Here is a 19,949-nt window from a genome sequence, read left to right on the forward strand (position 1 = left end):
TATTTGTGGGAAAAAAAGGACGTAAATTTAATTTGGGTACAGCGTCGCATGACCGCACAATTGTCTGTTAAAGTAACGCAGTGCCGAATCGCAAAATAGGGCCTGGTCAGGAAGGGGGTAAAATCGTCCGGTCTTAAAGTGGTTAATAAGTGCCTGTCACAGGTCCAGCACTACCATTAGGCCACACAGCACCAGAAGAATATTTATTTGTGGGGATCGCCACTCAACCCAACCAGTCCTAGACGTGAGAAGAGCCTTAGCGTGTGGCTCTCTGCTAAATCACGCTGCTGATAGGTTTTGCCCCATCCAGCGGTCTATGCCCTACCGCTGGGTGGGGCAAAATGCATTAGAGGCATGGTTTTGTGGAGACCCTCAAGCTGAGGCCAATTATCACTTCTGGATTATACGGGCTGGTTGGGTTGAGTTGCCATCCACAAACAGACATATGATTGCTCTCTGGATCGGCTTATGGATACTGCCAGCACCCTGTTAACCCTGAGGATCTTAGGCAGAGGTTTATTCCTCAAGCTATGTACATGAGGTTGCAGCAGAAGATTATGGCTGAAGGTTATGGAAGGGGGAGAGAGGACTTTAAACAGGCCACTATGACAGCCGACACCAGCACAAGGGACACTTCTCATTAAAAGTACCAACCCTTTTGCTGATTTAAAAAAAAAAAAAAACTAAACTTAGGCTTTAAAGTGATGAATTAGGGGTTGCCTTTAACTACTTGAGCTCCAGAAAATTTTACCCCGTTCATGACCAAGCCATTTTTTGCTATTTAGCACTGTGCTACTTTAACCGCCTCCAGTCCAGGCCTTTTCTGACAGTTTTTGTTCACTTGCAACAATCAGTATTATTTGCTAGAAAATTAGTTAGAACCTCCAAACATTTTATATTTTTTTTAAAGCACAGGCCCCAGAGAAAAAATTGGTAGGTTTTGCAATTTTGTAGGTCACATGGTAATTGCGCAGAGATTTTTTTGGGGAAAAAAATGCACTTTTTTTAATTTTAATGCAAAAAAAAAAAAAAAAAAAACCCTATACATAACCCATTTTTTTGTAAAACATAAAAGATAATGTTACACAGAGTAAATAGATACCAAACATGTCACACTTTAAAATTGTGCACGCCTATTCAACGGCAACAAATAACGTAAATGTTACTATCCATAGGGGATGTTTTAAAAGCCTTTACAGGTTACTGCTTTACCTTTTCAGAGGAGGTTTGGTGCTAGAATTACTGCCCATGATCTGACGTTCATGGTGATATCTCACATGTGCGGGACAATCGCTGTTTGCATGCGTGTGGGGCTGACACACGGGTTCGCCTTTGCGCGTGAACACGGGAGGATAGGGGGACATGACATTTTTTTTAATTATTCATTTATTTTGTTTTTTTATTTTTACACTGTTGCTTTATTTTTTTTAATTTATTTTGTGTTATAACTTTTATTGTTGTCACAAAGAATGTAAACATCCTTGTGACAGCAATAGACATGTGACAGATACTCTTTTTGGTGAGATCTGGGGTCTGCCATGTCTTCACTGGTTTACTGTTACAAACAGCCAATCAAAGCTGATCCCGGCTTTGCTTGGCTCTCCACCCAGCAGACGGACGCGCTGGCAGGTCGCTCGGGTCTCCCAAGGGGATGTGAGAGGCAGAGAGAGCTGCGGAAGGCGATGGGATTACTGCTTGTAATAGCAATCAAGTGGCTAGTAAGCCGCTCCGATTGCTATTACAAGAGAGCCGACAATACAATGCAGCTTCAGGCATCCTCCCGGTACAACCACAGAAGTGGTTAACTGGTAAATACGCAGTCATGCAATGCTGTACCCACCGAAATTCATATAATATTTTTCACACAAATAGAGCTTTCTTTTGGTGGTATTTGATCACCTCTATGGTTTTTTATTTTGGATTATATAGCCAAAAAAAGACAGAAAATGTTGAAAAACTAAAAACCCCAATATTTTTTACTTTCTGCTATAAATTTAGGCCAAAATGTATTCTGCTACATGTCTTTGGTAAATATAAAAATAACAAAAATCCCAATAAGTGTATATTGATCGCTTTGTGTGAAAGTTATAGTGTCTACAGACTATAATATATATATATACTGGTGTTTTAATTTATTTATTTATTTTATACTACTAATGATGGTGATCAGTGACGTATAATGGGACAGCAATAGAGCGGCAGGCAATCTGACTATAACGGACGCTGGAGGGGGGAACTGACTAATCACTGACATCACTGGTGACACTAATACAGTGATTAGTATTAATACTATACACTGTCACTGTACTAATGACACTAGCTGGGAAGGGGTTAACATGGGTTAAATGTGTATCATGTGTGCTGCTTTTTACTTTGCAGAGATAAGAAACAAGAGAGATCGCTCCCTCTGTACAACGATTCATGGCTGGGACCTGCTGATCGGCTGTATCCAATCACAGCTGAGAGCCCTGTGTTGACAATCAACACAGGGCTCTGGGCTGTGATTGAAAACAGCTAATCAGCAGGTCCCAGCTATAAATCATTGGGTGGGACCTGCTGCCAGACTGATTGTACACAGCAGTCGGTGTCGGTGGGGGGCATGCATGCGCATGTCCTAAACTTGGAAGCAGACAGCGACGTACCAGTAGGTCTTTTTGCCTGCACGCCCCGCCTATCAGCAGTCATTAAAAAGTTAAAGGACTTTAACTGCTTATTCAGAATATGTAAATAGGTTATTGTGCATGATCTGGACATAGGTCTAAGCTAATGTGCACATATTTTTACTAACCATGATTGCTAGAGCTGAGTGAATTGATTTTTAGATGATTTTGATACTTTCAGAATCTTCATGCTATTATTATAATTCCTGGATGTGTGATTATTTTCACTGAGCTTCAAAGAATTGATTCACACATTTCTACTGATTACTTTTGCTTAGATCATTTACCAAAATAAGAGCTAGTAATGGATCAAGTGCTCAAAGTTGTCTACGAACAGAAACTCATGAGATAAGTCTAAGAAAAACTCACGAGAATTGTTTGCTGGCATTTGATATGTGTTGACGCGTTTTGACACATCAAACACAGGTCAGCAGAATACCACTGACCTCTGTGGAATACAATAGATGACAGTTCAAAGGTAGAGATGGGCTCAGGCTTGTTCAGGATCCGAGTACCAACCCACCTACCCAATCCCGCCAGGAAGCTGACTCTGCACACCGAAAAATCACAGGCAGTGAGACTTTTCCCAGTCCGCAGCTGCACAGATCGGAAATATCTCACTGCTTGTTATTGACGGTGTGCAGTGTTTGCTTCTTGGTGGGATCGGGCACATGGGTCGGGACAAGGATCCTGAAAATGCCTGAACCCATCTCTATTCAAAGGCGGTGCTTGACTTGAGTTTCTTTGGATGCAGCATGTTCTACCGAGGTGCAAGCAAAGTAAGTCCCACATAGCCTTTTTTTCTTACATTCTGTGTTTGCATTTACAGTGTAACTCCACTTTTGTTGAGAAAAAAAACATTTCCCTCTGGGTGATCTCTGTACATTGCAAGGATTATAACAAACTTTGTTGGAGATTCCTACCTTTTGTTATTCTGAAGAAATCACTGTTTGTTCCTTTGTGCTCAGTGAGTCTAATGGGAGTGGTTTCATAATTATCAATCAGCTGTGCAGATGCAAAGCACTAATGAGAAAATCTGCTGGGCCTGCATCCCTTTAGACGTGTTCCTATTGGGAGTATCTCACCAAAAATGACATTTTTGTTGCAGGGGATGCCAGAAATCTGACTTGTATCTTAGTGCAGACTTTTGGGAAAATTGGTGAGCCAATCACACAAGCAGGAAATTATGTTTCTGGGGTGTGGTCAGTATACAGTCTGTGTACAGAACAGCTTCAGGCAGCCATATTGCATTTTCAGAAAATTACAGCGGCTGCAGATTGAAAGGGAAAGGTCATTTTTAATACCATTCAATTACAATATGATTTGTGTCGCAATTATATATGATATATTATTTTTTTCTTTATTTGCTATTTTTTCCCCACGAAAGTTACCCTTTAACCACTTCTGGACCGGAAGATTTTCTCCCTCAATGACCAGGCCATTTTTGCGATTCGGCACTGTGCTACTTTAATGGACAACTGCGTGGTTGTGCGATGCTGTACCCAAATAAAATTGATGTCTACCCCCCCCCCCCAAATAGAGCTTTCTTTTGGGGGTATTTGATCACCTGTGCGATTTTTGTTTATTGTGCTATAAACAAAAAAATGCGTTAATTCTGAAAAAAAAAAAACAAAAAAAAAAACCAATATTTTTAACTTTATGCTATATAACATTCCCAATAAAAAAAATTAAAAAATCAAATTTTTTCATCATTTTAGGCCAATTTGTATTCTGCTACTTATTTTTGGTAAAAGGAAAAACCCCAATAAGCGTATTTTGATTGGTTTGCGTAAAGGTTTTTGCGTCTACAAACTAGGGAAAAGATATATGTAATTTTTATTTATTTTTTTGTTTACTAGTAATGGCGGCCACTACAATATTGTGGCGGACAGATCGAACCCCTAACTGACATTTTTGGGGGGACCAGTGACTTTACTACAGTAATCAGTGCTAAAAATATTCACTGTTACTGTAATAATGACACTTGCAGGGAAGGGGTTAACCCAGGAGTGATCAAAGGGGTTAAATGTGAGCCTAGGGGGTGTTTTCTAACTGAGGGGGGAGGGCTTGGGAAATCAACAAAGAGACCTGTGTTCCTAAATAGGAGGAACACAGGAGCTCTGTGTTGATAGCTGAGAGGACAAATGTCTGCTGTGTTTACAACAGCAGACCACCGTTCTCTCTTCACTGGGAGTGATCGCGGGTGCCCAGCGGCAATCATGGCCGCTGGCCCCCGTGGATCGGCTTTCCCACTGGCAAGTGGGCACGTGCGTGCCCCCCTGGATCTCTCCCGTGAACCAGCGTACAGGTTTATACAGTTAAACGGCGGCTGGTTGGCAAATGATTAAAAAAGATCTAGCATTATATTTTTTATTTGACAGTTCTGTCCCCTATGGGCAAAGTACATGTACTACTTTGACCCACGTTTCTGAGTGCTTTCTAACCTTGTTCTGAAGTCTGACCCGCCCATTTCTCCTCCTGCCGTGGCTGATCCGACAACAGCTATGAAGGAGACGGCTGATTCATAGGTGGAGCTTGTCTAGGCTGTGAGCATTTCTATCTATGATCTATGAATGGAGGGGTTGGACCTTTTATCCATCCACCTGTTCTCCATTCATAGATCACCTTTTGTCAATAGAAACTGTAATATGAAAAAAATAAAGGGTGTGCATAATCAGGCATTAAAAATGAAGGTGAGGAGAGTGGAGGGGCGCGGACGGAAGAGGATTTCAAAAGGAACTTCACTCTCTCCATCAACGTTGGTTATTTTTAATCCTTATGCTGCTAGCAATAGTAAATAGATAGAAAAGTCAATTTTATTTATTTGTTTTGAACTTTTTTACATTTCTACTGTTACTTCCTGTTTTTTTTTTTTTTTTTGCCCAGGCAAATTATGTCCTACAACCCAGGAGTCTTCAGGAGTGGAGGAGAGGTTTTCTTAGCTAAGCACACCCTCCTGTCAGTATGCCTGGGCTAAGGGCAGATGGATTCCAGGAAGTAAATACTACATGCATTATATGCCCTTACTCAAGATGGCTGCAGCCACAAATGCTAAGGGGGGGGGGGGGGTTAAAGTGATTTCTCAGCAAAATAAAGCATGAAGACATGCATGAATGGGTGAGTTTGCTATAAATGATAACATTGAATTAAATAGTTTTTGGTTTGTGGTGCTCAGGTGCAGTGAAGTTCTGCTTTAACCTAAAAGAAGAGGCATCAGCACAAGGGGCACATCCTACTGACTGTAAATCCCTTGTGCAGATTTTTGTTTTTTTATTTTGGCAGCACTTATGCTTTAAAGTGGTTCTAAAGGCTCAAGACTGTGCAACAGCCCCCCCCCCCCCAATACTTACTTGTGCCCCATTATGATCCAGCGAGGTGCACAAGAGCCTTGGCTTCTCCCCTTTCATTGGCTGGTCAATTAGAGAGGGAGGGGGCAGGGCCGAGCTGTGTCTTTGTGTGTGAATGGACAAACAAAGCTGTGGCTCGGGAATTGGGTGACCCCATTGCAAGCTGCTTGCTGCATAGGCACTTGGCTGTAGAGAAGGGCCAAAGGCACCGACGAGGGACCTGAGAAGAAGAGGATCGGGGCTGCTCTGTGCAAAACCAACTGCAGAGGGCAGGTAAGTATGACATGTTTTTTTATAAAAAAAAAAAAACACAAAAGTCTTTAACCACTTAAGGACCAAACCCATTTTTGACACATGTTTTGCTTACAAGGTAAAATCAGAATTTTTGTTGCTAGAAAACTACTTAGAACCCCCAAACACACACACACATATATATATATATATATATATATATATATATATATATATATATATTTTTTTTTTTAGAAAAGACTCTGGAGAATAAAATGGCGGTCATTGCAATATTTTTTGTCATGTGGTATTTACGCAGCGGTCTCTCAAACGCCATTTTTTGGGAAAAATTACATTTCACTGCATTTAAAAAAAAATAAACAGTAAAGTTAGCCTATTTTTTTTGTATATTGTGAAAGATGATGTCACGATGAGTAAATAGATATCCGACATGTTACGGTTTAAAATTGCGCTCCCCCGTGGAATGGCGACAAACTACGGTCAATAAAAATCTCCATAGGCGACGCTTTAAAAATTTTAACGGTTACCAGTTTAAAGTTACAGAGTAGCACTTTTTTAAAAATGATTGCTCTCGTCCTGACTATCGCGGCGATACCTCACATGTGTGGTTTGAACAGCGATTTAATTTGCGGGCACGACTTCCGTATATGTTTTCTTTCGTGCGCGAGCTCACGTGGGCAGCACAGGTTTATTAAAAAAATAAAAAAAATCTGATCAGTTTGATTGCTGTCACAAGCAATGTAAACATCCCTTGTGACAGCAATTAGCAGTGACAGGTACTCTTTATGGAGGGATTGGGGGTCTAAAAGACCCCAGACCCCTCCACTGCTCTTCAATGTATTCAAAATGCCCAAAACGGCATTTTTTAATACAGTCACTTTTTAAATTTGGCGCCTTTAGCAGCCAAGTAACCAGACGTGACCAAGTAACCGGGTTACGTCATCGGAGACCCGATTGAAGCCGCATCCAGCTTTGATCGGGACTCCAACCAGCCGGTGGACCCGGGCAGAGCCACGGAAGTTGGTGGGAGGGGGGTGTCCCCTCCCACTCGCTGGGGTAATGATCGAGCATCAGTCATTACAGCCTGACGTCCCAATACTTTTGGTAAAATAGTGTATATACAATTGTTCCCAAACAAAAGCCACATTCATACATAGAATTTTGTTCATTTGAGAAAAAAATTCCATTATTCTCCTCATTTTATTGTCAGTACAGTTGGTAAGGATTGACGATTTGATCCCTCTAACCACTAGAAAATGTATTAAATGTTTATAAAAAAGAAATATTTTCTAATGAAATTCTTCTAGTGTATGGCCAGCTTTACATTCACAAAGAAGTACAAATGCAATACAATGAAGGTCAAACATATAATGCAAAAAAGAACAACCTGTGTATCTCGTATGTCTTGTTGAACTGCAATCACTGACATTAACGCCTAGAATTATGTAAAGCTGATCTGTACATGCCAAAGGTATTAATTATCAGAAAAGACGAGGGTTGCCCTACATTCCGGAGACGGAACATAAATAAAATTGTCTGCACAGCGATAAGATACAAATCATTGCAGCTGAACGGAAATGCTTTGGGTTAGTTTTGTCTTGGTTTCTACGTACAGAATCATCACCATCTTTTCATGGAGGTACTGCAAGGACTCATGCAGGCTGGGCAGGCTCAGGGTGTAGTGGTGCTCGTGGTGCAGTCTGGCTGCCTTGACTGCCAAGATATACTGATTGTGGAGTGTGTGCAGCTTCCAGGTGTTCTTCACATATTTCTCCTTTGCTTTATCACGATCCTTGTCTGAAAAAGACCAAATTATATTTATATGTACCCGTTTGTTAACAAAAAGAGAGGAAAGAGAAGTAAACTATGATTTTCAAACCACAGTAATCAATAAGAATTCAAGTTGCTATAATCAGACCAAAGAAAGTATTGAATTGCCATAGGCACGTGCAGGGGGTGTGGCAGGAGTGCACACCCTAATCATCCCTGTGCAGCGTAGATTCCCCCTGTTGCCCGGGCCCATGTCATTTAGCAGCCGCTTCCTTTTCTGAATGAGCACAGTGAGTGATTGGTACAGATCACTCACTGTGTTCATTCTTAACCGAAGCCTAGTAAACTGGGTTTACTATGCTTCAGTCTGTGAATGAACAGGAAGCCTCTCAGCACAGAGCACTATCCATTCTTTCACTATGCAGCTGATGCTGCAGAGAAAGGGGATGGGGAATCCGTGCCCTCAGCCCCTTTCTCTGTTATATAAGCAAGACATCAGGGGTCTGATATTTCACCAAAGCCCCCAGTGGGGCTCCTAAAAGAATTGTTACTATAAAATACTGAAAAAAATAATAATTAAAAAATAAATAAATAAATAAAAAACTACTGACAGTGCCCAACTGACACCAATCTCTGCCCTACTGACACCGTCAAAGTTTTAATACATTTTGAAATATCAGTTTACAAGTTTGTGTCTGTCTATATATATATATATATATATATATATATATATATATATATATATATATATATATATATATATATATATATATATATACATACATACACACACACACACACACACAGAATCTCACAAAAAGTGAGTACACCCCTCACATTTTTGTAAATATGTTATTATATCTTTTCATGTGTCAACACTGAAGAAATGACACTTTGCTACAATGTAAAGAAGTGAGTGTACAGCTTGTATAACAGTGTAAATTTGCTGTCCCCTCAAAATAACTCAACACACAGCCATGGCCATGGGCAGACTGGCAACTTTCGGCCCAGGGTACAAGTACAAACCAGAGGCCCATGGTGCAGCGACTCGGCCCCCCCTCCCACGCTCCCTCTTCCAGTTCTCCTCCTGAGCCCCATTCTAAGCTGAAGCCCTGCTCCAGATACTCTCTACTTACCGGCTGAATACGGGTTCCCGACCTGGCCAGAAGGGGGGCGGTTGGGGGGAACTGGGACAGCTCAGTTGGGGGTGGCCGGGGGAGAAGAGTCTCCAGTGGGGCATTGAACCAGTCTCTGCTCAGACACAGTTTACATAATCTATGCTGGGGGGAGGGGGAGGCCTGAGCTCTGTCCTTGTCTTAAACCCGCACTCAGTAGAAGGCACTTCTCTTCACCAGGAATCCTTTAGGAATGTCTGTGGCAGAAGCAGTGCAGACTTTTTACGGGGCATCAGAGCAGCCCGGGGGGCAATTGTCCCCCTGTCCCCTGGCCCAGTCCTCCCCTGGCCATGGCACCTCATGGCAAAGAACTCTCTGAGGATATGAAAATAAGAATTGTTGTTCTACATAAAGATTGCCTAGGCTATATGAAGATTGCCAAGACCCTTAAACTGAGCTGCAGCACGTTGTCCAAGACCATACAGCAGTTTAACAGGACAGGTTACACTCAGAACAGGCCTCACTATGGTCAGCCAAAGAAGTTGAGTGCACGTGCTCAGCTTCATATCCAGAGGTTTTCTTTGGGAAATAGACGTATGAGTGCTGCCAACATAGCTGCAGAGGTTGAAGGGGTGGGGGTGGGGGTCAGCCTGTCAGTGCTCAGACCATATGCCGCACACTGCATCAAATTGGTCTGCATAGCTGTCATCCCAGAAGGAAGCCTCTTCTAAAGATGATGCACAAGAAAGCCCACAAACAGTTTGCTGAAGACAAGCAGACTCTCCGCAGGTTCATGGATTACTGGAAACATGTCCTGTGGTCTGATGAGACCAAGATAAACGTATTCAGTTCAGATGGTGTCAAGCGTGTGTGGTGGCAACCAGGTGAGGAGTGCAAAGGCAAGTGTGTCTTGCCTACAGTCAAGCATGGTGGTGGGAGTGTCATGGTCTGGGGCTGTATGAGTGCTGCCGGCACTGGGGAGCTACAGTTCATTGAGGGAACCATGAATGCCAACATGTACTGTGACATACTGAAGCAGAGCATGATCCCCTCTCTTCGGAGACTGGGCCACAGGGCAGTATTCCAACATGATAAAGACCCCAAACACACCTCCAAGAAGACCCCTGCCTTGCTAAAGAAGCTGAGGGTAAAGGTGATGGACTGGCCAAGCATGTGTAGCACCCTACAGGTAGGTGCTAGATAAAGGTATAATGGGCCTTGTCTGCCTAACAGCAGGGCTGTGATTTATTTAGTCAGGGTGTCATGGTTTCCAGGTGTGCCAGCTGAAGGGGAAGTCTCCCCACTGGCTCCTGTGAGAGGTTTCTCATAGGGCGGTGGAGGAAGCCCAATCAGAGGACACATCCAGGCTTGTAACTACCCCAGAAGGCAGATTGTGCTGCAAAGGATTCTGGGAGTGGGTATAAGTTTGGGGGTGGCACATGACACAATGTCTTTGGCGGGAGCAGAGTCCCAGGATGGAGAGTGCGGCTGTCTCTCCTCCTGTCTGAGGAAAGAGGATGTCTCGAGGTGTCGCCTGAGAATCCAGAGAGTGCTGAGTTGAGCTGAGGGGATCCGGTGTGCCGAGAACCTGCGGAGAGAGAGAGAGGGGTTCAGTCCCAGGACACAGGTCGTGAGTACTGAGGATTGCCCCTGGGGGTCTGCCAGAGTTAAAAGGGACCACTCCGGAAGAGGTTCTGGGATCCAGTGCCAGCTAGCGGAAAGGGGGTACCTAGGTTGAGGACCCTGAAGTTACAGAGGGGGGTGCATAGACAGTGAACCCCGAAGAATTCAAGGTTAAAGGGGGCACCTACTATTGGGCCCTGAATTGTACAGAGTGTGCCAGTTGGGATTTACAGTTCTACAATATACTACCTCAAGCCAGAGCAAGGCGGGAGGGAAGTATTCAGTGACTTGTTGCAGTGTATGGATATGGAGTTACCTTGATGAAGGATTACGTATAGCGCTTGCTCAATAATAAAGTGCAAATATATAATATAAAATATAGACAGTCTTATAATACTTCAGAAAAAAATATATGTGCTTATATTAAAGTGTATAAGGTTTGTGCAGAAAAACCAAGTGGACAAATTGATGTGATATACAAGAAACAAAAATTGCTTGTTCAATAGATTGCACACTATAAATAAATATAAAAAAAATATATAAAAAAGTATATATAAAAAAAGAAAATATTCAAGTTCATACGTGATGCATGAGATATGTAAATGATCTCATAAATGTTTAACACAGTTCATATACAAATGTGACTTCTTGTGAAAAAAGTTCAAACGTATTTAAATAAGTCAGTGCAAAGGTGCAGGTGCTCAGTGCCAGGCTCTCCAATCAGAAACTGGTGTCACTTTTTGATTTCCACCATGGCTGATAGTAAAATTGCTCACTCACCAGACCAAGTGAGTCTTATATGCCTTATGGCATTAAGACCACATAAGCTTAAATGACCCCCAGGGCCGGGATGGGTTCCCTCCGGGTGGGTGCCTCCTCTTTACTCCAATGGTGTCACTCCTCCGCTGCCCTCCTCTGGCCGGATATGTTTAAAAAGGGAAAGCTCCAAATAGTGCAGTAACGTTTAAAATGTATTTTTATTGTACATAAATCCAAAAACAGTTTACATGATCCAATTACAGGAAAAAGACAGGTATAAAACGCCGTCACATACAGAGCTGTGGAGTGGAGCGCGGTACTACTGGTTTGCGTTCCACCCAGCTCATGTGACGTCACGACGTGCGTTCCACCTAATGCGTTTCGTCATTGGCTGACGTTGTTGCAGTGTAACAGTGTCGGTGGTTCTACAATTTCCCAGTCCTGGATCTTTTGGACTTTAAGTCAAGGATTCAGCACTTCTATTAAGTTATGGAGTATCCTCAGAGTTTAGTGAGCGTTGGCTGGCGCTGGCTGGCATTAAGGAATCGCCAACAGGCCTTTTTCAGGAACCAAGTCCCAAGTGTATATAGTTGAAGCCTAAAGGAGTATCCCACTCATTCCCTTCTACCATCCCCTTTATCTACAATAAAACAACAAAACCATGATGTTGGAGTTGTCCATGTCTCAGTCTCTACATCCAGGGCCGCAGCTCACATGGGCTGGAAAGGTAAACGGTAACAATGGCAGACCCACATCAGGCCACAGGCCTGGAAAACCTGCTACACATATCTCCAGACCTAAAACCTATTAAGCATCTGTGGAGCATCCTCAAACGGAAGGTGGAGGAGTGCAAGGTGTCTAACATCCACCAGCTCCGTGATGTCATCATGGAGGAGTGGAAGAGGACTCCAGTGGCAACCTGTGAAGCTCTGGTGAACTCCATGCCCAAACGGGTTAAGGCAGTGCTGGAAAAAAATGGTGGCCACACAAAATATTGACACTTTGGGCCCAGTTTGGACATGTTCACTTAGAGGTGTACTCATTTTGTTGCCAGCAGTTTAGACATTAATGGCCAAGTGTTGAGTTATTTTGAGGGGACAGCAAATTTACACTGTTATACAAGCTGTACACTCACTACTTTACATTGTAGCAAAGTGTTATTTCTTCAGTGCTGTCATATGAAAATATATAATGAAATATTTACAAAAATGTGAGGGGTGTACTCACTTTTGTGAGATACTGTATATATGAACACGCATTTGTGACTGAGCTTTGAGGTGCACACCCTAATGCAATAGTCTGCGCATACCAATATGAATTGTTTTGGGTAATTATGCATTTCTCTGTGCTTTAAAGTGGTTTTAACCCTAAAAGAAATAAATAAACTACACACACACTGTAGTTACTAACTGTATTAACCACACAATGTGACTTTACAAACACTTTATTAAAGAGGCTAAACATATGGTCATACATTTAGAGTACGGTAAATAAAACTGAAAAAATAATTCCAATAACCAACCAACACCAAGAGATGATGTTCATAAAGCTACAAGAATTTGAAGAATCCACAGTATATACTTGTGTGCTTATGTATTACTTTCTTATGTCCAGCGGTGTCTATAAGACTAGGCTATTTCTTCCCTGAGAGATTTAAAGCGGAACTAAAATCTCTCCATGAACATTAGTTATGTTTCATGCTTATGCTGCTAGCCTAACTAAATAGATAGAAAGGTATATTATATTTACCTTTTTTTTTTTTTATTATTTCTTTAGTTGCTTCCTGGTTTCTGGCCTAGGCCAAAATGATGTCATACATCCCAGGAGTCTTCATGCACATTTTATTTTCTTCTTTCATCTGGAGGAGGGGAGGAGAGGAGAGGTATTCTCAGCTAAGCACACCCTCCTGCCTGCATGCCTGAGCTAGGGAGGATTCCAGGAAGTAAATGCTACATGAATCATCTGCCCTTACTCAAGATGGTCACAACTAGAAATGCTAGGGGGGGGGTTGTTTTTTAAAGTCATTTGTCAGTAAAATAAAACATGAAGACATGGATGGATGGGGGAGTTTGCTTTGAATATTAAAAATGAAACAAAATAGTGTTTCCGGTTTGTGGCGCTCAGATAAAGTTTAGTTTTTCAATTTAGAGAGAGTAAGGGAGGATTTTAACTCTTGACAGTTTTTTTTCTATCTGTGTCCCATTGGGGAAATTTCCCTTCACTTCCTGTCCCATAACCAAAACAGAAAAATGACAGGAAATCCCTCCAAAGTCACCAGAACTAGTGTCAACATTAGAAGATTGCTACCTCTATTTCTGTTCTGGTGATCCATCAATGTTTAGGTTTTTCATTTACATTCACTCTCAGTGATAAAAGTAAAACGAATACAGAGGGTGAATCATCTTAACCATTTGCGGACCGCCCATTGTACATATACTGCAGCAGGGCGGCCGCTCTGCGCTGGATCCTGTACGTATTACATGATCCACGCACCGGGGTAGGGGGCTAGATTGCGCGTGCCCATCCCCCCATCTGTGCTGCAATTCACTGCACTGTACACGTTAAGCACACAGTTAACCCTTTGATCACCCCTGATATTTAACCCCTTCCCAGCCAGTGTCATTAGTACATTGACAGTGCATATGTTTAGCACTGATTACTGTATTAGGGTCACTGGTCTCCAAAAAGTGTCACCTAGTGTCCGATTTGTCTGTTGCAATGTTGCTGCGCATCACCATTAGAGTCCATTCACACTGCCGCGACTTGTGAGGCGACTCGTGTGCCCTCAAGTCGCCCCAAGTCGCTTGACATAAAAAAAGCAATGTTAATCAATGAGAGCCGTCTTAATTGGCACTACTGAAGTCGCTCCGACTTCAGAAAAGGGTCCTGTACTACTTTGAGGCGACTTGTATCCGACTTGTCCCATAGACTTCAATGGGAGTCGCCTCCTTATCTTATTTGAAGCGACTTGTGATCCGACTTTCCATGAAGAAGAAGGAAATTTATTAGCCAGGCATTCCCCACATTCCCCACTGGACTCCAGAACCAGAAAAAAAAAGATCGTTTGTCCAGAACCAGAAAAAAAAGATTATTTTTCTTAGAATTTTTAGTAGCACAGGGATAGGGCTCCGCTCCTTTTACACCTGGGTGTTTTTGTTGTAGGCGTTTATTGGGCATTTTTTGGGCGTCTTTGGAGGCAGGCATTACATCTGAACTTCTGTATAGGGGTATATATATACACACACACACGTATATGAAAATTATTTGCAGGCACAGGGCTCCGCTCCTATCACACCTATATGTGTGTATGTGTATATATACACATATATGTGTGTGTGTATATATACCCCTACACAGAAGTTCAGATGTCATGCCTGACTCCAAAGACGCCCAAAAAATGCCCAATAAACGCCTACAACAAAAACGCCCAGGTGTAAAAGGGTAAAAAAGGACATACATTTTATTTAATACAGTGTCGCACGACCGCGCAACTGTCAGGTAAAATAACACAGTGTCATAGTGCAAAAAATAAACAAGCAAAAAGTTGGGGGAGCAAACCCTGAACATGTATTTCTAAAAGCTGGTGCAACTTTTTGCTTGTTTATTATGTATTCGGTCTGACCAGACTTCTGTGGTTGAGCACCCCCCAGACACACCTGTACTCTATCAGAGTCCACTATCAAGTAGATATAGGAGGAGTCTCTTGTAGTGCAGTAGCAAATCTCTCCCAGCAAGGAGTGTTGTCTCCAAGGGTTAGAGAGGCTGGATTCATCCTTTTTTTATGGATAGTGTAGGACAGACATCCCAACCTGCAAAAACTAATTTCAGGGAGGTGAGCCCCCCCCCCCACGCCGCCGCCCCCCCCCCCCACGCACGCGCCGCACCCCCCCCCCTTTCCAATTTAACACTACCAGAGAATAATGAAATGAAATGTAATCAGTATACCTGGTCACTGGTGCTGGTACTGGTCACTGGTGCTGGTACTCGTACTGGTCTCTGGTACTGGCCTGGTCACTGGTGCTGGTACTGGTGCTGGTCACTGGTGCTGGCCCTGGTCACTGGTGCTGGTACTGGTGCTGGCCCTGGTCACTGGTGCTAGTGCTGGTCACTGGTGCTGGTGCTGGTCACTGGTACTGGTGCTGGTCCTGGTACTGGCCTGGTCACTGGTGCTGGCCTGGTCACTGGTGCTGGCCTGGTCACTGGTGCTGGCCTGGTCACTGGTGCTGGCCTGGTCACTGGTGCTGGTACTGGCCTGGTCACTGGTGCTGGTACTGGCCTGGTCACTGGTGCTGGTACTGGTGCTGGTCTGGTCACTGGTGCTGGTACTGGTCACTGGTGCTGGTACTGGCCTGGTCACTGGTGCTGGTACTGGCCTGGTCACTGGTGCTGGTACTGGCCTGGTCACTGGTGCTGGTACTGGCCTGGTCACTGGTACTGGCCTGGTCACTGGTGCTGGTACTGGTGCTGGTACTGGCCTGGTCACTGGTGCTGGTCTGGTCACTGGTGCTGGTACTGGCCTGGTCACTGGTGCTGGTACTGGCCTGGTCACTGGTGCTGGTCTGGTCACTGGTGCTGGCACTGGCCTGGTCACTGGTGCTGGTACTGGCCTCAGTGCCATCTTAAAAGCATTAAAGGCCCCTGGGCAATGCAGTGCACTGGGGCCCTGCCTACACAATCACCCATGAGAATAAAAAAGCAAATTATCGATAAGGCAATATTTGTTGGTACAGCAGTGCCAGGCTAATGACAGTTTCTAAGTTGGGCGGCTGGGTTCGGTGAACACAAACACGGGCGGGAATCAGACTTGACTGTCCTGTGTGTGTCTGTTCCCATGGAGGTGGACAGGCATTCCTGCAGCTGTGGGCTCACCCTCCACGGCCCAAGTGGCCTGACAGAAGCGCAGGGCCGACAGGCGCTTGCCACCTGCTAAGTTCGGCGGCGGGATGCACACAGGAATGCTTGGCTGGGGTTGGGTCACTGGGAAGGTGGGGCCCCCAGGCAAGTGGGGCCCTCGGGCAACTGCCCAGCATGCCCATTCGGTAAGATGGCCCTGACTGGCCTGGTCACTGGTGCTGGTACTGGCCTGGTCACTGGTGCTGGTCTGGTCTGGTCACTGGTGCTGGTACTGGCCTGGTCACTGGTGCTGGTCTGGTCACTGGTGCTGGTACTTGCCTGGTCACTGGTGCTGGTACTGGCCTGGTCACTGGTGGTAGTACTGGTGCTGGCCTGGTCACTGGTGCTGGTCACTGGTGCTGGCCTGGTCACTGGTGCTGGTCATTTGCTGGTACTGGTCTCAGGTGCTGGCTCTCTGGTGCTGCTCTCAGGTTATGTCACTGTGTCTGTCACATAGTGGGGTGTCACGATGATTGGTCCCCCCGCGCGCCAAAATGCCTCCTGGAGTAGACGATGTGGCTGTAGTAGAGAGCAAAGCCTCTGCTTGCTCTCTGCAGCTCCTCCCACAGACGGAGTGCATGACTCATATCACTCCGCCTGTGATCCGGATCTACTTCGGCTCCGTGCAGGCTTGCTGACACACTCTTCTGCCTGCATCGATGAGTCATCTGACTCACACACAGACAGAGCCGGGATATTGCCCTGAGCTCGCGGGTGTCCGTGAGCTCAGGGCGGAAAGCGGGAGTCTCCCGCGACTTGCGGGAGACTTGGGATGTCTGGTGTAGGACCCACTAATAATGGGGTACTTTGACGTATTGGTGGGTTTGAGCACGATATGGCCATATGGTGGGACCAAATCCCCATTTTTATTTATGGATTGTCTTCATATTTGATAGTCATTTCTTTTGCATGTGTGCGCTATTCTTTTTTAATATAGTGCAAAAAATGGCCTGGAAATGAAGGGGTCTAAATCTTCCAGAGGGCAAGTGGTTAAAAGAAAATTTTGGGTATCAGTTAGTCGCTGTTTCACGGGATTGTCTCGCTTTGAGGCTTTAGACGTTGGGTATCTATTTATTTGCTGCAACCTCAACATTTATATTTTACTATAAAAACAGGTAATATTTTGTGCTATTGTGCCCTACACTTAACTTTAGTTTATTCTGCACATTTGTACTTGATAGACCATTGAGCTAATATCATGTGACATAAAAAATTTGAATCCACCATGATTTTATTCTCCAGGGTCTCTGCTTTCAGCAATATCCAATGTTTGGGGATTTTAACCAATCTATGGGTTTAATATTTTTTTTTTTTAGACATGTGCAAAAAATGCAAAAATGGCTCTGGCAACAAAAGGGTTAACCATAGCCCAAGTGTAAGGATGGTGGTGTCTGTGTTTGAACCACAATCAGAGGGACATGATAGGAGGCCTTGAGCAGAAAGGAAGATTTCTAAATGTAGGCGAGGCCTAGGAAGTATGTACTCAGTTTGGGAGGAAACCACGCAGTCTATGGGGTTACAAGCAGTTTCAGTAATGCGCTGATGAGAGAGGAGAAATAGAACAGCGATAACAGAATATTCAGCTCAACATAGACTGTCCCACAATTACAAGTACTAGAGGAATGCTTTAGCGAGAGCAGTGGTTTCCAAACTGCGGCCCATGGGTCAGATGTACATAAAAACAACTGAATAAGAGCGCTAAAAACCACCAGCATATGAAGGGTTGAAGAAAACAATTAAAAAGGGGAGAGGGAAATAGGGGATGGGAAATACCAAAATGAAAAAACTGATTAAAAAAATGTAAAATAAATACCAAAATGTAGATGTCCAATGGCACTGAGCAGCTTGTCTGCACTTAGAGCGTTTTTCTTTTTGTTTTTCATGGGTCAGATGTGGTCCTTTGCTCACCTTTATCTGGCCCTAGAGACATTGCTCGTCCCAATAATATAATAAAGCACTATTTCTCCCACTGACACCAACGATGGGGACTATTCCTCCTACTGAAAACAACGATGAGGCACTATTCCTCCCACTTACCCATCAATGGGGCCATATTCCTCCCAGTGACACCAACGATGAGGCACTATCCTCCCACTGACACCAACGATGAGGCACTATTCCTCCCACTGACACCAACAATGGGGCACTATTCCTCCCAATGTCACCAACAATGGGGCACTATTCCTCACACTGTCACCAACAATTGGGCACTATTCCTCCCACTGATACCAATGATGGGGCACTATTCCTTTCACTGATACTAATTATGGGGAACTATTCCTTCCACTGACACCAACGATGAGGCACTATTCCTTCCCCTGACACTAACGACGAGGCACTATCCTCCCACTAAGGATGAGGCACTATTCCTTCCACTGTCCCCAACAATTGGGCACTAGTCATCCGACTGACAACAATGAGGCACTATTCCTCCCACTGACACCAACAATGAGGCACTATTCCTCTCACTTAAACCAATTATGAGGCACTATTCCTCCCACTGACACCAACAGTGAGGCACTATTCCTCCCACTGACACCAATGATGGGGCACTATTCCTTTCACTGATACTAATTATGGGGAACTATTCCTTCCACTGACACCAACGATAGGGCACTATTCCTCCTCCTACTGACCACAGGCATTATGTAATTTTTTTCTACTTCCACTGACCACCAAGTCTGAGACATTTTGCACTAGCTCTGATCCTGCAGCATTTTCTTCTCCCACTGGTCAAAGTCCAGCCTCCCTAAAGCCTGAAGAACAGTAAACTGGCCCTTTGTTTAGAAGGTTTGGAGTTTCCTGCACTAGAGGGGTGGTATAGAAGTACTAGATGACTGGTGGCACAGCTTCCACGATCTCTGAGACTGTACAGTATTCTTTTCTTAGTGTACACAGCAAAATAATCCTTAACTGTCCCTTCTCATCCTGCTCTAGTTATCGTGACCCTAGCTAATGGAGCTCTGTCCCTGTCCACACACACACATGCTCCAGATGTACCCAAATGATGCTGGGTACCAAGTTTACCGAGTTCCCTGTCAAGATGGCCACCACAGATCTCATGGGATTTCAATACCCAATTGGGTGCCCCAAGTTGAATGATAGACCCAACAGAAGACATTTCCCTATATGGAACTCCTCTCCACCTGGTGAAGCGGTATACAAAAAATATAGACACTTCCCAGAAAAAAATAAATAAATATTACAATAATTTTTTTTAATAAATAAAAAACCATGACACAAACTGAGCACTTAACTTACGTCTAAATAATTACCCAATACTATAAAAATAACCAACACGACACTGGCAGAGGCAATGAACATAATGGCCTTTAACTCATGGCTTACTAAGATATAAAGTGTAACAGCTGAAAAAGGTAAAACTAAATTGTTAGAACAACCTCAGACTTCTGAAGAACGTTACTATTTGCATTAATATGGGTACGCACCATGGAGACAAGATAGGGAAACTGGAATTTTTAGTAAGCGTTTCCTTATCCCCCAGTGAGTTCTCATTATTATTCCGTGCT

General features: G+C 43.9%; 1 protein-coding gene across 1 annotated transcript in view; it reads right to left on the reverse strand.

The window, feature by feature from the left end:
* Positions 1–19,949, reverse strand: part of FES (FES proto-oncogene, tyrosine kinase) — a 344,941-nt gene that overhangs the window by 196,192 nt on the left and 128,800 nt on the right. Inside the window, exon 6 of the mRNA XM_082253226.1 lies at positions 7,873–8,056. Coding sequence (XP_082109352.1) covers positions 7,873–8,056 — 184 coding nt within the window. The remainder of the gene's footprint in view (positions 1–7,872; positions 8,057–19,949) is intronic.

The sequence above is a fragment of the Pelophylax lessonae genome, assembly GCF_965119305.1.
Source record: "Pelophylax lessonae genome assembly, chromosome: 4".
NCBI classification, from domain to species: Eukaryota; Metazoa; Chordata; class Amphibia; order Anura; family Ranidae; genus Pelophylax; species Pelophylax lessonae.